We start from the raw sequence: 15,547 nt of genomic DNA, 5'->3' as shown, positions 1-15,547 counted from the left end.
ACTCCGCAGCAAAATGAATCAGCTCTATGTATACACATATCCCCTCTTTTTTGGATTTCCTTCCCACTGAAGTGGACATTTAGGTCACCACCGGGCACTGAGTAGAATTCTCTGTGCTATCGAGTAGGTTCCCATTAGTTATCTATTTCACACTTGGCAGTGCAAATGTGTCAGTCTCAGTCTCCCAGTTCTTCCCGTTCTTCCCCTCTGGTGCCCATACACCTGTTCTCTTGTGTCTGTGCCTCTATTTCTGCTTTGCAAATAAGATCATCTACACCATCTTTCTAGATTCTGCAGATATGTGTTAATATACATTTGTCTTTCTCTTTCTGACTTACTTCACTTTGTACAGCAGTTTCTAGGTCCACTCATGGCACAAAAACAGAAATATATAGATCAATAGGACAGGATAGAAAGCCCAGAGAAAAACCCATACACGTACGGTCATCTAATCTATGATAAAGGAGGTGAGACTATGCAATGGAAAAGACAGCCTCTTCAAGAAGAGGTGCTGGGAAAACTGGACAGCTATGTGTAAAAGAATGAAATTAGAACATTCTCTAACACCATATGCAAAAATAAACTCAAAATGGATTAAAGGCCTAAATAAGGCCAGACACTATAAAACTCTTAGAGGAAAACACAGGCAGAACACTCTTCGACATAAGTCGCAGCAGGATCTTTTTTGACCCACCTTCTAGAGAAATGAAAATAAAAACAAAAATTAGCAAATGGGATCTAACTAAACTGAAAAGATTTTGCACAGTAAAATAAGCCATAAACAAGAAGAAAAGACAGCCCTAATAGTGGGAGAAAATATTTGCAAACAAAGCAACCGACAAAGGATTAATCTCCAAAATATACAAATGGTTCATGTGGCTCAATATCAAAAAACAAACAACCTGACCAAAAAACGGGTGGAAGCCTTAAATAGGCGTTTCTCCAAAGAAGACATAGAGATGGCCAACCAATGAAAACATGCTCATACATCACTAATTATTAGAGAAATGCAAGTCAAAGCTACAATGAGGTATCACCTCACACCCAATTTAAATTTCACCAAAACTCCACCCTTCACCCCAAATGCTATTACTGGATCTTTTCTTTCCATTGGAGAAATGCTGTAAACTCCCTCTGGTGTGTAGTCCCCCTCGCTGCATAAACTGACTTTGCTGGGCTGCAGTCTTGTTCCTGGTGGTCTTAGTTGATGGGAATTAAGATAATGGGATAAATACAAGATCAAGAAATTACTGAAGAGGAGGAAGGGAGTTGTGAATGTTGGTGAGTATAGGAGCTAGCTAACTAAGCTTGGAAGCTCCAAAAGCACTTTTTTCTTCTGAAATCCTTAGATCTGAGAATGACTTTCCAATGACATTTGTATAAGTGTTCCATGATGACCTTGCCTTGTGCGTCAACTTGTAAATCCTGAACTAGGTGAATGTATTCTCTGATTATTAATAAATGTCCTGTGCAAGAAAGGGTTAACTCAGCAGGCTTGGGTTGCTCAGACCCGGCACATTCCAAGGAAAGACCTGTGTCTGGGACTGGCCCTTGACTGAGGCTGGAGATAATTAACCTCAGAGCCCCTGGAATACTCTGCTGATGAGAGTTATCCTATGCTGGACATCTTGGGTTGCTCTGTATCCTTTTGACAATCAAGTCTATGCCAACAATGTGATTTATATGAATGCCTGTTTTTGCATGCCTTAAGTCATAGTTTGACCTCTGGAGGGCTAGAGGCTGAATAGCTAATGTGGGAGATGCATGTCTGCATGATTCAACCCCAGTAAATCCCTTGGAAATCAAAGCTGGAGTGAGCTTCTCTGGTTGGCAATATGAGGCTTATCTAGAACATTGCTGGCTTAATCAAATGTAGCCCTGTGTCACTCTACTGGGCCCTAGGGGACACCTGGAGGCTGGCACTTGGCTTGGTGTCTCCTGGACTTTGCCATATGTGCTTTTCCCTTTGCTGATGCTAATTTGTAGCCTTTCACTGTAATAAATCATAACCACGAGCACAGCAGCTTTTCTGAGTTTTCCAGGTCCTTCCAGTGGATCATCAGGTCTTGGGGACCCCCTAACACAGAATCCACAGCGAGCCATCCTGCAGTCAGGCTCAAGGAGAGAAGGGCTTGCCACATGCCTGGGGCCCACCTGTATGTTCCCCACTCCTGCCTGGGGGTCTGCAGAGGCCTTCCTAGCCCTCACATGCGCTTACCTTTCCCACAGGTTGTCGAGCACTCTGTGGTCCCCAGCTGCTTCCAGTTGTGATCCCGGCTCTGCCGAGGGGGCTGCGGAGCTGGTGGCACCACACTGTCCGGCCGGTGGAGAGAGAATCTGTCTGGCTGCCTGACCGGGAAGGTCTGTACTGATTCCAACGTGAACATTTCAGGTGTCCCGCCGCGCGTGTCTGCCTTCTCCTGGTCCCCCTCTTTCTCTTTTCCCTCCTGCTGGCTCCTCCCTTCTGGTACCAGCTGGCCATTGACGGGCTCCCCTAGGAGAGGCGAGTGCACACACCACAGAAGATGGTTTGTATGGTGAGTTGTCAAGAGGAAATGATCCAGCATTAGAAATCAGGTAGCGTGAGATCATTTCTAACTCAAAGCACATGTGTCTAAAATAAGTAGATGTTAATTTCCCTAATATTAAAATATTATTAAAAATGAATGAGGAAAAGATGAACATCACAGAAGGGAAAGTGAGCAAGGACCCAGGAGAGGCAATTTCTTTTCTTTTCATGCAAAAAGAACTGCTGCTGCTACTGCTAAGTCGCTTCAGTCGTGTCCAACTCTGTGCGACCCCATAGATGGCAGCCCACCAGGCTCCCCCATCCCTGGGATTCTCCAGGCAAGAACACTGGAGTGGGTTGCCATTTCCTCCTCCAATGCATGAAAGTGAAAAATGAAAGTGAAGTTGTTCAGTCATGTCCAACTCTTAGCAACCCCATGGATTGCAGCCCATCAGGCTCTGTCTATGGGATTTTCCAGGCAAGAGTACTGGATTGAACTACACACAACCAAAAGCCATACAACAGTGCTCAGCTTCATTTCTAATTAAAGAACTACACGAGAAAGCAACAACAGCAATTCTATTTATCTAACAATAAAGGTGAGAAACTCTGGAAACCTTTAAATCCCTAAACCCCTCATTGCAGGTGCTGTAAAACGCACTTTCTCACACTGGGTGAGCCTGCAAATAGATGCAAAGCTTTGGAGAGCAACTTGGCAAGATATCTCTTGACCTAGCCGTTCAATTTCTAGGACAATTGTCATGCAAATATTCCCATTCTTTTACATAGAGCTGCATGTACAAGTATGGTTACTAATTTGAAACACCAAACCAGTAGAATGAATTTAAATGTCCACCAGTGCGTGCACGTGTGCTAAGTTGCTTCAGTTGGGTCCAACTGTTTGATCCTATTGTAGCCCACCAGGCGCCTCTGTCCTTGGGATTCTCCAGGTGAGAATCTGGAGTGAGTTGCCAGGCCATCCTCCAGGGGATCTTCCTGACCCAGTGGTACTAGTTGAAAGAAATTATACTACAGCCATGAATGAAATCCTATGTAATTTTTAAGAAAAGAATGAAGCAAATATACGTCATGACTGACAGGTTGTTTGGTGAAAGAAAAAAGCATGACAGAATTCAGTTTGTATACACATACACAGATGTGGCAGGACCCTTTTTGAGAGATTAATTTGTGTTTTGTTCTTTATCTCTGTTTCTCCTCCTCCTCTCCCAGTCCAAGTGGCTAAATTCTTGGATTTTCTTGCCTGAGATTTTTGCAGGAGAGAAGGCAAAAGCTACTAGAAGTCAACAGCTCTTCTTTCCCATAGCAAAAACCTGAGCTTCCAGTAAGGATAGCAGGTTCCAGAAGAGCTGGCCCAGGGGAAGGAGGAGAAAAAAGTGGAGAGCACTTTCTAAGAGAGAGAGAGTCAGAGAGAGATGGAGAAGCAGGCGTCTGAGGCCTTGCGTTTCCTGAGCACCACAGACCTGCCAGGCAGGAAACTTTCCTCATATCTACGGCGTGTGGGGGAGCCTCTAGATTGATTAGGACAGAATTTTCTACCAGTTTCAAGGAAGTTTCAAATTCAGGTTAGTTTTATGTTGACTTAAAGAAAAGACTGGCATGTGATGTCCCTGGTATACTTAGATGGTAGACAAAAATTCACATCGGCTTGAACATGTTTGTACATGCACAAAGAGGGCTGGACAGAGTCCCTCCAAATTGTTAAGAGAGATTGCGTCTGGGAAGCTGGGCAAGGTATGAGGCTGGGAATACTACGTTTTTGTTTTTGTTTTTAATAAATAGACAATATATATATATGTGTGTGTGTGTGTATATACACACATATAGGTATATATGCCCAACTATATACCTATAGTTGCCATGCCCTCCTCCAGGGGATCTTCCCAAGCTAGGAAGACACGGGTTCAATCCCTGGGTTGGGAAGAATCCCCATGGACAGAGCAGCCTGGCAGGCTACAGTCCATAGGGTTGCAAAGAGTTGGACATGACTGAGCACACACGTATTGTACACATATAGAACCCGCCTGCCAATGCAGGAGACGGAGGAGACATGAATTCAGTCCCTGGGCTGGGAAGATCCCTGGAGGAGGGCATGGCAACTCACTCCACCATTCTTGCCTGGAGAATCCCATGGACAGAGGAGCCTGGCAGGCTGCAGTCCATAGCGTTGCAAAGAGTTGGACATGGTGACTAGGCACAGCATGGCAAGCAGTTTTAGGTTTACAGCAAAACTGAGTAGGAAGCGCAAAGAGTTCCCTTCTTTCTCCTGCCCGGCCCCCAGCCTCCCCTGTCAACATCCCACATCAGAGTGGTACACTTGTTAAAACTGATGAAACCACACTCAACATATCCAAAGTCCACGAGTTACATTAGGGTTCACTCTTGGTGTTCTACATTTTGTGGGTTTTGACAAATGTGTGACATCTGTCAGCCTCTGCAGTATCACACAGAATAGTTTTGCTGCCCTAAAATCCTCTGCCTATTCATCCCTCCCTCCCTTGTAACCCCCGGAAACCACTGATCTGTCTACTGTCTCCACAGTCACAGCTTTTGCAGACAGTCATCCATACGTGCTTGGAACCACACAGTGTGCAGACTCTTCGGACTGGCTTCCTTCACTTGGTAACGCCCAGCTAGGGTTCACGCATGTCTTTTCCCGGCTTGATAGCTCATTCCTTTTTAGCACTGGATACTATTCCGTCGTCTGGATGTGTCACAGTCCTTTTATCCAAATTCACTTACTGAAAGACATCTTGGTTGCTTTCAGGTCTTGGCAATTGTGGAGCAGTTGCATTTTACTTTACATATTTCTATTTTGATTGAATAGTGTTCAAGCATTCATTAGTTTAATATCAAATAAGGAGGCAAATTCTAGGGTTACTATAAAATGCAGTTAAAACTTAGAGCTTTCTCTCCTCTTTCATCAGCACTTTCTTATTTAGTTGGCTACTTAGAATACTTCATGGTTTGAAATACTATATGCAAATTAAACTAATAGAATCAAGACCAGTAAATCGGTATAAATAAGACTGTGCAAATGTTATCAGATAAAACCTTTTAAGATCTTTTATGTGTCTTATATGCCCTGGGCACTGTGCTAGGATGGACACCCAATTCTTTCACTACCTTTCCCCTCCTAAATAAAGCCTTTGAATGCACATTTTCTTCCTTTCTATTCTGTGGATTGTGAATGTGCTCAGAGAAGTTGCTCTCTTGCATGAAGATGCACAGCAAAAAAAGAGGTAGAGTTGAATTCAAGCTCTGGCCTCCTGTCCCTGTTGATATGGAGGATGAAGCCTGCTCCAGCTTGCCTCTCCTCATCAGTGTTTTATGGCTGAGCCCTTCTAGCCTGCTCTGTCCCAGGCAGCTGATCCCAGGACCACATGCTACCCATAAACTGAGACCCATTAGGCTTGCTATCAATCACCATCATCCTATATGATTTCAAATAGTCTATCCAGTTGCCCCTCTAAGTCAGTATCAGTAATCTCAATATTTTGCCATCTGAACTTGGTTTCTCAGGCTGTATATTGCTCCTGGAAATGGCTTAAAAATTCTTTCAGGCTGAGTGTGCCGACTTGGAGTTTGGACAACACACGTACCCCCCATGCCAGGCAAACACCAGGCTGTTGTCCCCAGGAAGCCCAGGTGACTCCTCCTCCATCTGGGAAAGATGACCTGGTTATCCAATCAGCAGCCCAGGGAAGGATGGATGGATGGGGTCTCATGTCTGTCCCCTCACTTCCTAGGACAGATGTTGGACCAAGTCACCTCTAGGCAGTATAACAAGCATAGGGGCTAGTGACCCAGGCTGGCCTGAGGTCCAGGATGTAACTCAGTCTCTCTAAGCTTCTATTTCCTTACTCTTAAAATGGGGTTAATAATAGTTCCTTCCTCTGAGTATACTTGTGAGAATTGATGAGTTAGTCTATATGACGGGCTCAGCAGTGTCTGGCACATAGTGAGGACTCAGCCTGTGTGAGCAATTATTATGAATATTTCTGCAGACCTTTCTGTTTGAAAGACAGAAAAGACAGTCTCCATTTGGGTGGCAGGCTCCATCACCATTTGGTGAAGAAGTATCAGCCAGGAGCTGTGACACGTCCAGCAGCAGCCAAGCAGAGCTGCCAGCTCTGTCTCTCAGCAGAGTCCACTGGGAAGAGGTCAATTGTTAGATGCGAACCCATGATGCTTTTCTTATAGGTCAAAGCTGTGTCAGTGGAAGCCGAAGGGGACCAAGAGAAAAGGCATGTGGTAAAGACAACAATGGCCCTCCGAAGGTGTCTGGGTCCTAATCCCTGGAACTGGGATGTGTTTGTTTAATGTGGCAAAAGGGACTTGCAGATATAATTAATCTATCCTGGGTTTTGAGGTGGAGAGAATTATCTGGCTGAGCTCAGTGTAACCAGAAGGGTCCTTATAAGAAAGAGGGAGGAGGGTGAGCGTCAGAGGAGATGTGACGGTAGGAGACAGTCAGAGGCAGAGAGAGATCTAAAGGTGTTGCTTGGCTGGCTCTGAAGATGGAAGAAGGGGCCACGATCCAAGGAACGAAAGCGGCCTCTTGAATTTGAAAAAGGCAAGGAAATCAGTTCTTTCTCAGAGCTTGCAGAGGATGCATAGCTCACCAACACCTGGATTTCTGCCCAGCAAAACCCATTTTGGAATTCTGACCTCCAGAACTATAGGATAGTAAATTTGTTATTGTTTTATGCTCCTCAGTTTGAGGCCACTTGTTGCAGCAGCAACAGGAATCTAATACATAAGACAATTCAAGATGTTGAACTGAAAGGCAGGCTGAGAATGTTCACTTTGGGTTTTCTTCAGTTTTAAAAAAATGTGATTAATTTTATTTTTGGCTGCACTAGGTCTCTGTCTCTGTGCGGGCTCCTCTCCAGCTGCAGTGTGCTGGCTTCTCAATGCAATAGCTTCTCTTGTTGCGGTTCCTGGGCGTCACAGCACAGGCTCAGCAGTTGTGGTGCATGGGCTCCATTGCTCCGTGACATGTGGGATCTTCCTGGATCAGGGATCAAACTGCAGTGGCAGGTGGATTCTTAGCTACCTACCACCAGGGAAGTTCTGTTCACTTCACGTGTAAATCAAGTAAATGAAACACTCTCAGAGAAAGTTCAGGCGAATGCTGAAGCATCCTCTGATACCAGGGCCCATTGACTCTGAAGTATGTGTCCATGAATTTTTGCTGTGTTAACTAAGAGACAGAGGGCAGATATACAAGAAGAGAGAAAGGGCTTTAAAAGGAAATGATCTGGAATGAGTGGCAGCAAAACAAGAAGTCTTACCTGGCCTCCTGTGAGGTGGCACCTGTGGGCTGATGGCGTTGTTCCCCATGATAACGTACTCGTAGTGGACCCCCGGATTAGGCTGCTGGTGTATCATCTGGCAACACAGAGGTCAGTGTCACCGCCCTGCTACACAAGCACATCCCTTTCCGGCTGACTCTGGGCTCAGTGGTGTAAGTGGCATTAACTATACATAAGTGGATTGATTTACATCTAATAATAACAGTGGGCCAGTGACAGACTAAATGAAAGCTATTTTAAGATGGCTTTTTGCTATTTGCTTTTGAAGAATGAGGAACACAGTCTTTGAGAGATTCGGAAGAAAACTAGGCTGAAAGTCAAGATTTTATAAGTTCCAAATGGAAAGACGGGAGCAATGGTAGCCAACCTTTCTGTTGGCTCCCCACCGTCTTCTTCACGACTTAGATTTTGGGTACAGACCTCCAAATGTCCAAGAGACACTTAGGTTTATACCGCAAAGACACCATTTGAACACTAGGTGGCGAGACAGAGTCGTGAAGGAAGGGCCAGACTTCGGTGGTGCCAGCAGCTCTTCTAGGCGCCTCTGAAGTCCTCTGCCTGGCCTGTGAGCCTGGCTCAGGGAGGTCTGCCCCAACCCTCTCCCTTATTGACTCTCTGGGTCCCATCCCCTCTCACCCATGGAAAGCTCCAGAATCACAGAGAGATGGGGTGAGAAATACAGGTACGGAATAAGGAAAGTGTCTCCTGGGTCCTATTCTCTTAAGAAATCCATGATAAAAGCTCCATAGGGCCGTGGAAGTCAGCCACGGCACTGTCTGGGACAAGAATACAAAACAAGCCAGTACGCAGAGGCAGGCTAATTCCCTCCCTATTGGCTTTGGAGCACAAAATCCTTTGTACCCATGGCTTTCCTGGTGGGAAGCAGGGTGGTGGGCTAAATAAAGCTGTTGAACAGGAATCTGAAGTGAAAATATGAGCCAGGCAAGGAGACAGGGTCATGATGTTTATGTTTGATGTTTGATGTTTCCATCTCTGCTGCTTTATAAAGGGGTTCTCCTGTTGACCAGCCGTGTCACCTGGAGCAAGTCCCTCAATCTCATAGCCTCCGATATCATCATCTGGAGAGGCAGGAGGTTGGAATCACAGCTGATCTCTGAGGTCCTGCTAGCTAGGCGTTCTCTGAAGGTTGGAATCACAGCTGATCTCTGAGGTCCTGCTAGCTAGGCGTTCTCTGAAGGTTGGAATCACAGCTGATCTCTGAGGTCCTGCTAGCTAGGCGTTCTCTTAGTCACTCCTGCAAGGGCGGGCCCTGTTTGGTCCATGAGGGTATCTGCTCCGTCCATTTACGCCATCAGCCCTTACCCTTCCCTACGTGTGAAACGGGGCTTCCTGTCTATAAATCACCTGGGGGAAGGCAGACATAAGAGCCCCGGGGCCCCTCAGATCTAGGAACCATGTGGGGAGCAGAGAGCCCCTGAGGGACACGGTGGCGTGACCACAGGTCCCCGCGATCCATTCCTAATTCCCTCACTTCTCTTTTCACCCAATCTGACACTCATTCTGGGCCTGGAAATCCTTCCCCACTCTTCTGTGCTTCTATGCTAATGTTCTCCAGTGCAAACCTTGTCCCATTTATGAAATTATTATTGGCCACCACATCCCAGACCACCCACAGTCGGCCTGTAACAACCTGAGCTTTTACCCCTGATGCCATTTGAAACTTACCCAGAGTCCAACAACCACTGGACAGTCTATTAAAAAATATTTAGAATGAGTTATAACAATGCTTCCTTTGTTGCTTCCAGTCCATGAGCCACTAGGCCCAAAGGGAATGAACACGTAACTGTATAGTTGGACAGGTAATATTTATAAAACTCAAACTCAGCAATTATCAGGTGCACCAGTGTGACCCTGGAGATGGTGAGAGAGTATATATCGATGGGTGAGCTCATTCCTTTTAATCAAAACTTCGATTTTGAACTTTTATTTCCGGTCCCCCTTTATTTCCAGATCTTTTTTAAGAAGCTTGGATTCTAGTGGTTTCTTATAAAAATAAAGACCATTTTTTAACTCTGGGGCAACTTAATACTTTTAGTTTCTTGTAAAAGAAATCAAAGTGCTGTCTTCTGGGAAGCAGGGAACTTCTAGTAAATCTCTATATTGTTACTCCAAGCTTTACTGTGTCATGCGGAGGACTCTGGAGTTCTTGTTTCTTCACTTGCTTTAATCGAATTTGAAGAGGGCTGGGAACTGTGAGTGGTCTTGTCTTGCTTTAGGCATTTGCTTTCTTTTGCCATAAAAAGAAAACACACCAAATTAGCATAGGAGGAAAGTGCCTGGAGGAGATCCAGTGCTCATGAAATAAAGGATATGTTTTGCCTCTGATTTGATTCAACAAGTAAAATTGGTTTTACTGGGTCAGTAAATGCTGAGGCATCTGGGAGAGTTTATGGTTTCTATGAGCTAGGTACATTTGGAGGTGAGTGGCAAAGATGCACGCCAAGCATGTAAGGGCACCCCAGAAGGCGCCACTCAAATGATCTTATTGAGCCAGGGCAACGTTTGTTTAATTTTTCTAAGTGTGGTCCTGAGAAGCAAGAAGACACAAAGGCAGTAGTTCAAACTCACATAGACATCCAAGATCTCATTAGTGGGACCTTCGGCCAAAAAGGACTCTCCAGCAGTGCTCGAAATCTCATTTGGACGCTTGTATGTGAACATGGTCCCTCCGCCCTCATATTTTCCAGGCCGGTCAATTGCCCAGTTCCCATTGATGATGGAGCGGCCAGAACGACTTCGCAAGGCTGTTGAGAAAAATGAGACAGTCCTCAGGTGAGCTCAGGTGTGCGCGAGAAACTGACTGACCCCTGGTTACTGGCTTATTCATTCATCCAGCTTGTTGCTTCAACCACTATGTGCGGGGCACTGGCCTAGGCCTTGCAGGATGAGGCATCTAGATCACACTTTGGGCCTCATCACTCCCTCAACTGACTTCAACCCCTTCTACCTCTTGGACTTAGTCTAGAAAGGAAGGGTGGGAGAGGTTAGGAGAGAAGGACGTGGAAAATGCGAGAAAGGAGAAACTTAGAGGTGGAAGACAAAAAGAAGGGGCAACAGAAACTGTATTCTAATCCCATCATCTGAAGGTGAGAGGTTGCACACGGGCAGCTCATGAGCTGATTTTGGCTCACAAATGAGCTTAATTTGGCCATTGTAGTGTTTTTATTTTTAAAAAGTTGAACCCAAATTTAAGAATTGGGAGATTTCCCATAAAAGGTTTAGAGTAAAACAAGGAGACATGCTAACCCTGGCTCCACGTTCTGTCACGGCAGCAATCACGGAGCTGGGAGGACCACCTCTGTTAGACAGGGCCTGCATGCTCTGACGGCCCGACTCCCCACCGCTCCTAATACTCCCCGACACTGAAGCGAAGTCTCAGTTTATTACCCACTGACTCATGAATATAGATCATGTGTCATGCTTGAATTATTTTTTCTTACTGAATACAATTTTTCTTACAGTTCTTCCTACCTGTATGTCTACTAAAAGCGGCAAAACTAAAGATGGGCTAGGAGGGTCATATGATTTTCTCCTACTTGGTGACCTCCATTCATGTATATTCCCTGACTTCTGCGGCCTTCTAAGGGTGGGCGCTGGGAGCCACTCCCACATGCACCGTCAGAATGGATCCTCACAACACCGCTAAGCAGATGTGCAGCTTCATTTTCCAGAGCACGTCTGAGAGGGAACTTGTTCAAGTTCAGAGATGGGTGACAGAACTATGACTTGAAGTGCACACTCAGGAGGGAGGTAAGAATGGAGAAGAGGGGCAAGGAGCAAGAGTCTATAGTTACTGAGAGAAGAAAGGACACATTTTCCTCCCTCACACATTTGGTACCTGGATACCACCCCTCTCCCCCAGGCCAAAAGAAAATTGGATTTAAAGGAGATCCTATTCTTCTTTTTTAAAAAATATTTATTTACTTTTTTGACTGTGTTGGGTCTTAGCTGTGGCACACAAGATCTTCTGTTGTGGCACGTGGCTCAGGCTGACCCATGAAATGTGGGATCTTTAGTTCCCTGCCCAGGGATCAAACCCACGTCCCCTGCATTGCAAGGCAGATTCTTATACACTGAAACACAAGGGAAGCCCCAAAGGAGCTCTTGCTCTAAGTGACATGGTCAACAGTAGGCCTGTGGTGGCACTGGCTCTGTGTATTTCCAATTTACAGTTACTAAACTTAATATTTTTTTACAATGTATTATGAAAAAATTTATACATGAACAAAAAGAGTGAGAAAGGTATCATAAGCCTCCATGTACCCATCCCACCACCCAGCTTCAACAGTGATCAACTCCTGCCTTAGCTTGTTTTGCTTTGCCAGTTCCAGACATTATCATTTTTCAGTGGTGGTGGTGGTTGTGTCCAACTCTTGCGACTCCATGGACTGTAGCCTGCCAGGCTCTTCTGTCCATGGGATTCTCCAGGCAAGAATACTGGAAAAGAGTTGCCATTTCCTTCTCCAGAGACATTTTTTAGTAGATCTCACTGAAGCATAAAGACTCTTTGTTTCTTAAAGCCAGTTGTAGCAGTGTTTTCTACAATGGGCCTTCCCAGGCCTGCAGAGTCAGAAGCTGCTTGCAGGAGTGGAAGAACCCCCAAGGCTGAGGTGAGCCGTGCCCCCACCCCCTAAAGATGCTATCCCTGGCTGGCTCATTGCCATGGCTCCTGGGAGACCACAGCTGTGGAACATCGAATACCAAGTTAGAAAATCACTTCAGCTTACTGATTGGCAAGGAAGAGTCATGAGTTGAGACTGAGGATGAATAGGTTTGGGCTGTTTTCTCTCAAAACCATGGTTCTTGAGAGTGGTCCATATAGGGTCTCTGTGTTCTCATTTCCCATTCACTTCTCAGTCATCTCCAGTCTGGCTCTTGTTCCCATTATTTCACTGAAACAATCCAAATGAATGTCGCCAGGACCTCCATGTTGTCAAATCCAGTGGGCATTTTCAGCCTTCTTCTTATCGGATGTCTTGGCAGCATCTGGCACTACTGGCTGCTCCATCCTATTTGAGGTCTTCTTTCTCTGGTTTCTGGGACATCTCACTCAACTGGCTTTCCTCCTGCTCTTGGGCTGTGCATCTGTTCTTTCTTTTTTCTCATCTTTTTCTACTTGGCCATTAAATGTTGGTGTTCCTTAAGGCTTCAGAGTAGGCCTGATTTGGGTGCTGTACTCCTTTCATGGGCAATTGCATCTATGCCCATGGCTTCAATTACTATAGTCCACACTTGATCTTAGCCAAAAGGCTGAGAAGTGATGAATTACTATAGTCCACTGACTTTGAAAGTTATGTCTCCAATTCAGTATTTTCCTCTGGTCCTAAGCTTGTGGGATTTTAGTTCCCTGACCAGGGATCAAACCTAGGCCCTCAGCAGTGACAGTCTGGAGTCCTAACCACTGGGCCTCAAACCTGTATATCTGATTACCTATTTGACAACATCCCTCAGATGTGTAGGTCTGAGCTCGTTCTCGACCTCTTCCAGTATTTCTTTTTTAACTGAAGTAGAGTTGATTTACAGTATTAGGTTAATCTCAGGTTTCACTGCATAATGACTCAGTATTTTTACAGAATATACTCCCTTTCCACTTCCCCTTGGTAACCACTAGTTTGCTTTCTATATCTGTGAGTCCATTTTTGTTTTCCATATGCATTCATTTATATTAGGGGTTCCCTGGTGGCTCAGAGGTTAAAGTGTCTGTCTGCAATGCAGGAGACCCAGGCTCGATCCCTGGGTTGGGAAGATCCCCTGGAGAAGGAAATGGCAGCCCACTCCAGTACCCTTGCCTGGAGAATCCCATGGACGGAGGAGCCTGGTAGGCTACAGTCCATGGGGTCGCAAAGAGTCGGACACGACTGAGCAACGTCACTTTCTTTCTCTTTCATTTATATTATTTGTTAGACTCCACATATAAGTGATATCATATAGTGGTTTTCTCTGACTTATTTCACTAAGCCTAATATTCTCTAGGTCCATTCAAGTTGCTGCAGATGGAAGAATTTCGTTCTTTTTATGGCTAAGTAACCTTCCTTGGTGACTCAGTGGTAAAGAATCCACCAGCCAATGCAAGAGAGGCAGGTTTGATCCCTGGGTCAGGAAGATCCCCTGGAGAAGGAAATGGCAACCCACTCCAGTATTCTTGCCTGGAGAATCCTGTGGACAGAGGAGCCTGGTAGGCTACAGTCCATGGGGTCACAAAAGGGTTGAATACAACTTAGCAACTAAACAACAACTATTATCCATGCATCCCACACTGTTGGTGGGAGTGTAAACTGATTCAACCTTGGAAGGCAGTTTGTTTACTAATTATTCTCAGGTCAAGAATATGGGGTTAAATGCCCCTCCTCCCCTTTCTCCCCCCTCCCTCCCCACAATGGGTTTAAATGCCCATACTCTTGACCTGAGAATTATTCTTCTATGAAACTACTTGATGGATATCCTTCTGTAAGTATACAAAAGTGTTTTTTAAATAAGGATATTCTCTGCAGATTTGTTTTAAACTGAGAAAAACTAAAACCAACCTAAATATGCATTAATAGAGGATTACTTAAGTAAATTGTCATCTTGGATAACCATGCAATGGAATATCACATGGTCCTAAAAACAATGAGGCAGGTCTGTGGGTGTGAAATGAACTCTGTGATACATTTTAAAATGAAACAAAAATACAAAACAGTCCATTTGCTATGGTCTCATTTGTTATACACTTTAAAATAAAAATATACACATTAAAAATCATGTAGGCACACACATAAACATTTTAGGGCAAGACAGTCCTAAAACAATTAACATTTGGGGAAAGGAATGGGGGTTTAGGTTGGCATGGGAGATGAGAAGGGAGACATTTATTTCCCACTTTATATCCTTTTACTACAATTTAAAATTTGTTTTACCACATGCATATATTATTTTCTTTAAAGCTTAAAAAATTTTAATTAATATAAAGGACACGGGTATAAGCAGAAATGAAATATTTTCCCCCTTTCACAGCTTCTCCTTAAAATCCAATTTGGAGCATCAAAAGCTCAGAATTGAGGTAGGTTCTGGCTAAGATTTTATTGCTTTTAATGGCAGTATTATAGAAGAAGTTATTATCTGGAAACCAAAAAGTCCATTAAAGAACCATTTGAAGTATGGCAAAGAGCCCCCTAGGAAATTAAACACTGGGACCCTGAATCTTTTTTACCATCTACTACTATTATCATGGAAAAAGCAAGACAGTTCCAGAAAAACATCTATTTCTGCTTTATTGACTATGCCAAAGCCTTTGACTGTGTGGATCACAATAAACTGTGGAAAATTCTGAAAGAGATGGGAATACCAGACCGCCTGACCTGCCTCTTGAGAAACCTATATGCAGGTCAGGAAGCAACAGTTAGAACTGGACATGGAACAACAGACTGGTTCCAAATAGGAAAAGGAGTACGTCAAGGCTATATATTGTCACCCTGCTTATTTAACTTCTATGCAGAGTACATCATGAGAAAGGCTGGACTGGAAGAAGCACAAGCTGGAATCAAGATTGAGGGGAGAAATATCAATCACCTCAGATATGCAGATGACACCACCCTTATGGCAGAAAGTGAAGAGGAACTAAAAAGCCTCTTGATGAAAGTGAAAGAGGAGGGTGAAAAAGTTGGCTTAAAGCTCAACATTCAGAAAACAAAGATCATGGCAT

General features: G+C 44.6%; 1 protein-coding gene across 4 annotated transcripts in view; it reads right to left on the bottom strand.

Moving 5' to 3' along the window:
• Window positions 1-15,547, bottom strand: part of THSD4 (thrombospondin type 1 domain containing 4) — a 689,604-nt gene that overhangs the window by 22,530 nt on the left and 651,527 nt on the right. For all 4 annotated transcript variants that reach the window (XM_069595555.1, XM_069595553.1, XM_069595554.1 and 1 more), the window contains 3 exons: window positions 10,435-10,610; window positions 7,825-7,921; window positions 2,219-2,494 (listed from right to left, as the gene is read on the bottom strand). In XM_069595555.1, coding sequence (XP_069451656.1) covers window positions 2,219-2,494; window positions 7,825-7,921; window positions 10,435-10,610 — 549 coding nt within the window. The remainder of the gene's footprint in view (window positions 1-2,218; window positions 2,495-7,824; window positions 7,922-10,434; window positions 10,611-15,547) is intronic.

The sequence above is a fragment of the Ovis canadensis genome, chromosome 7 (genome assembly GCF_042477335.2).
Source record: "Ovis canadensis isolate MfBH-ARS-UI-01 breed Bighorn chromosome 7, ARS-UI_OviCan_v2, whole genome shotgun sequence".
Taxonomy (NCBI): Eukaryota; Metazoa; Chordata; class Mammalia; order Artiodactyla; family Bovidae; genus Ovis; species Ovis canadensis.
This window is presented reverse-complemented; position numbering and strand designations above follow the sequence as displayed.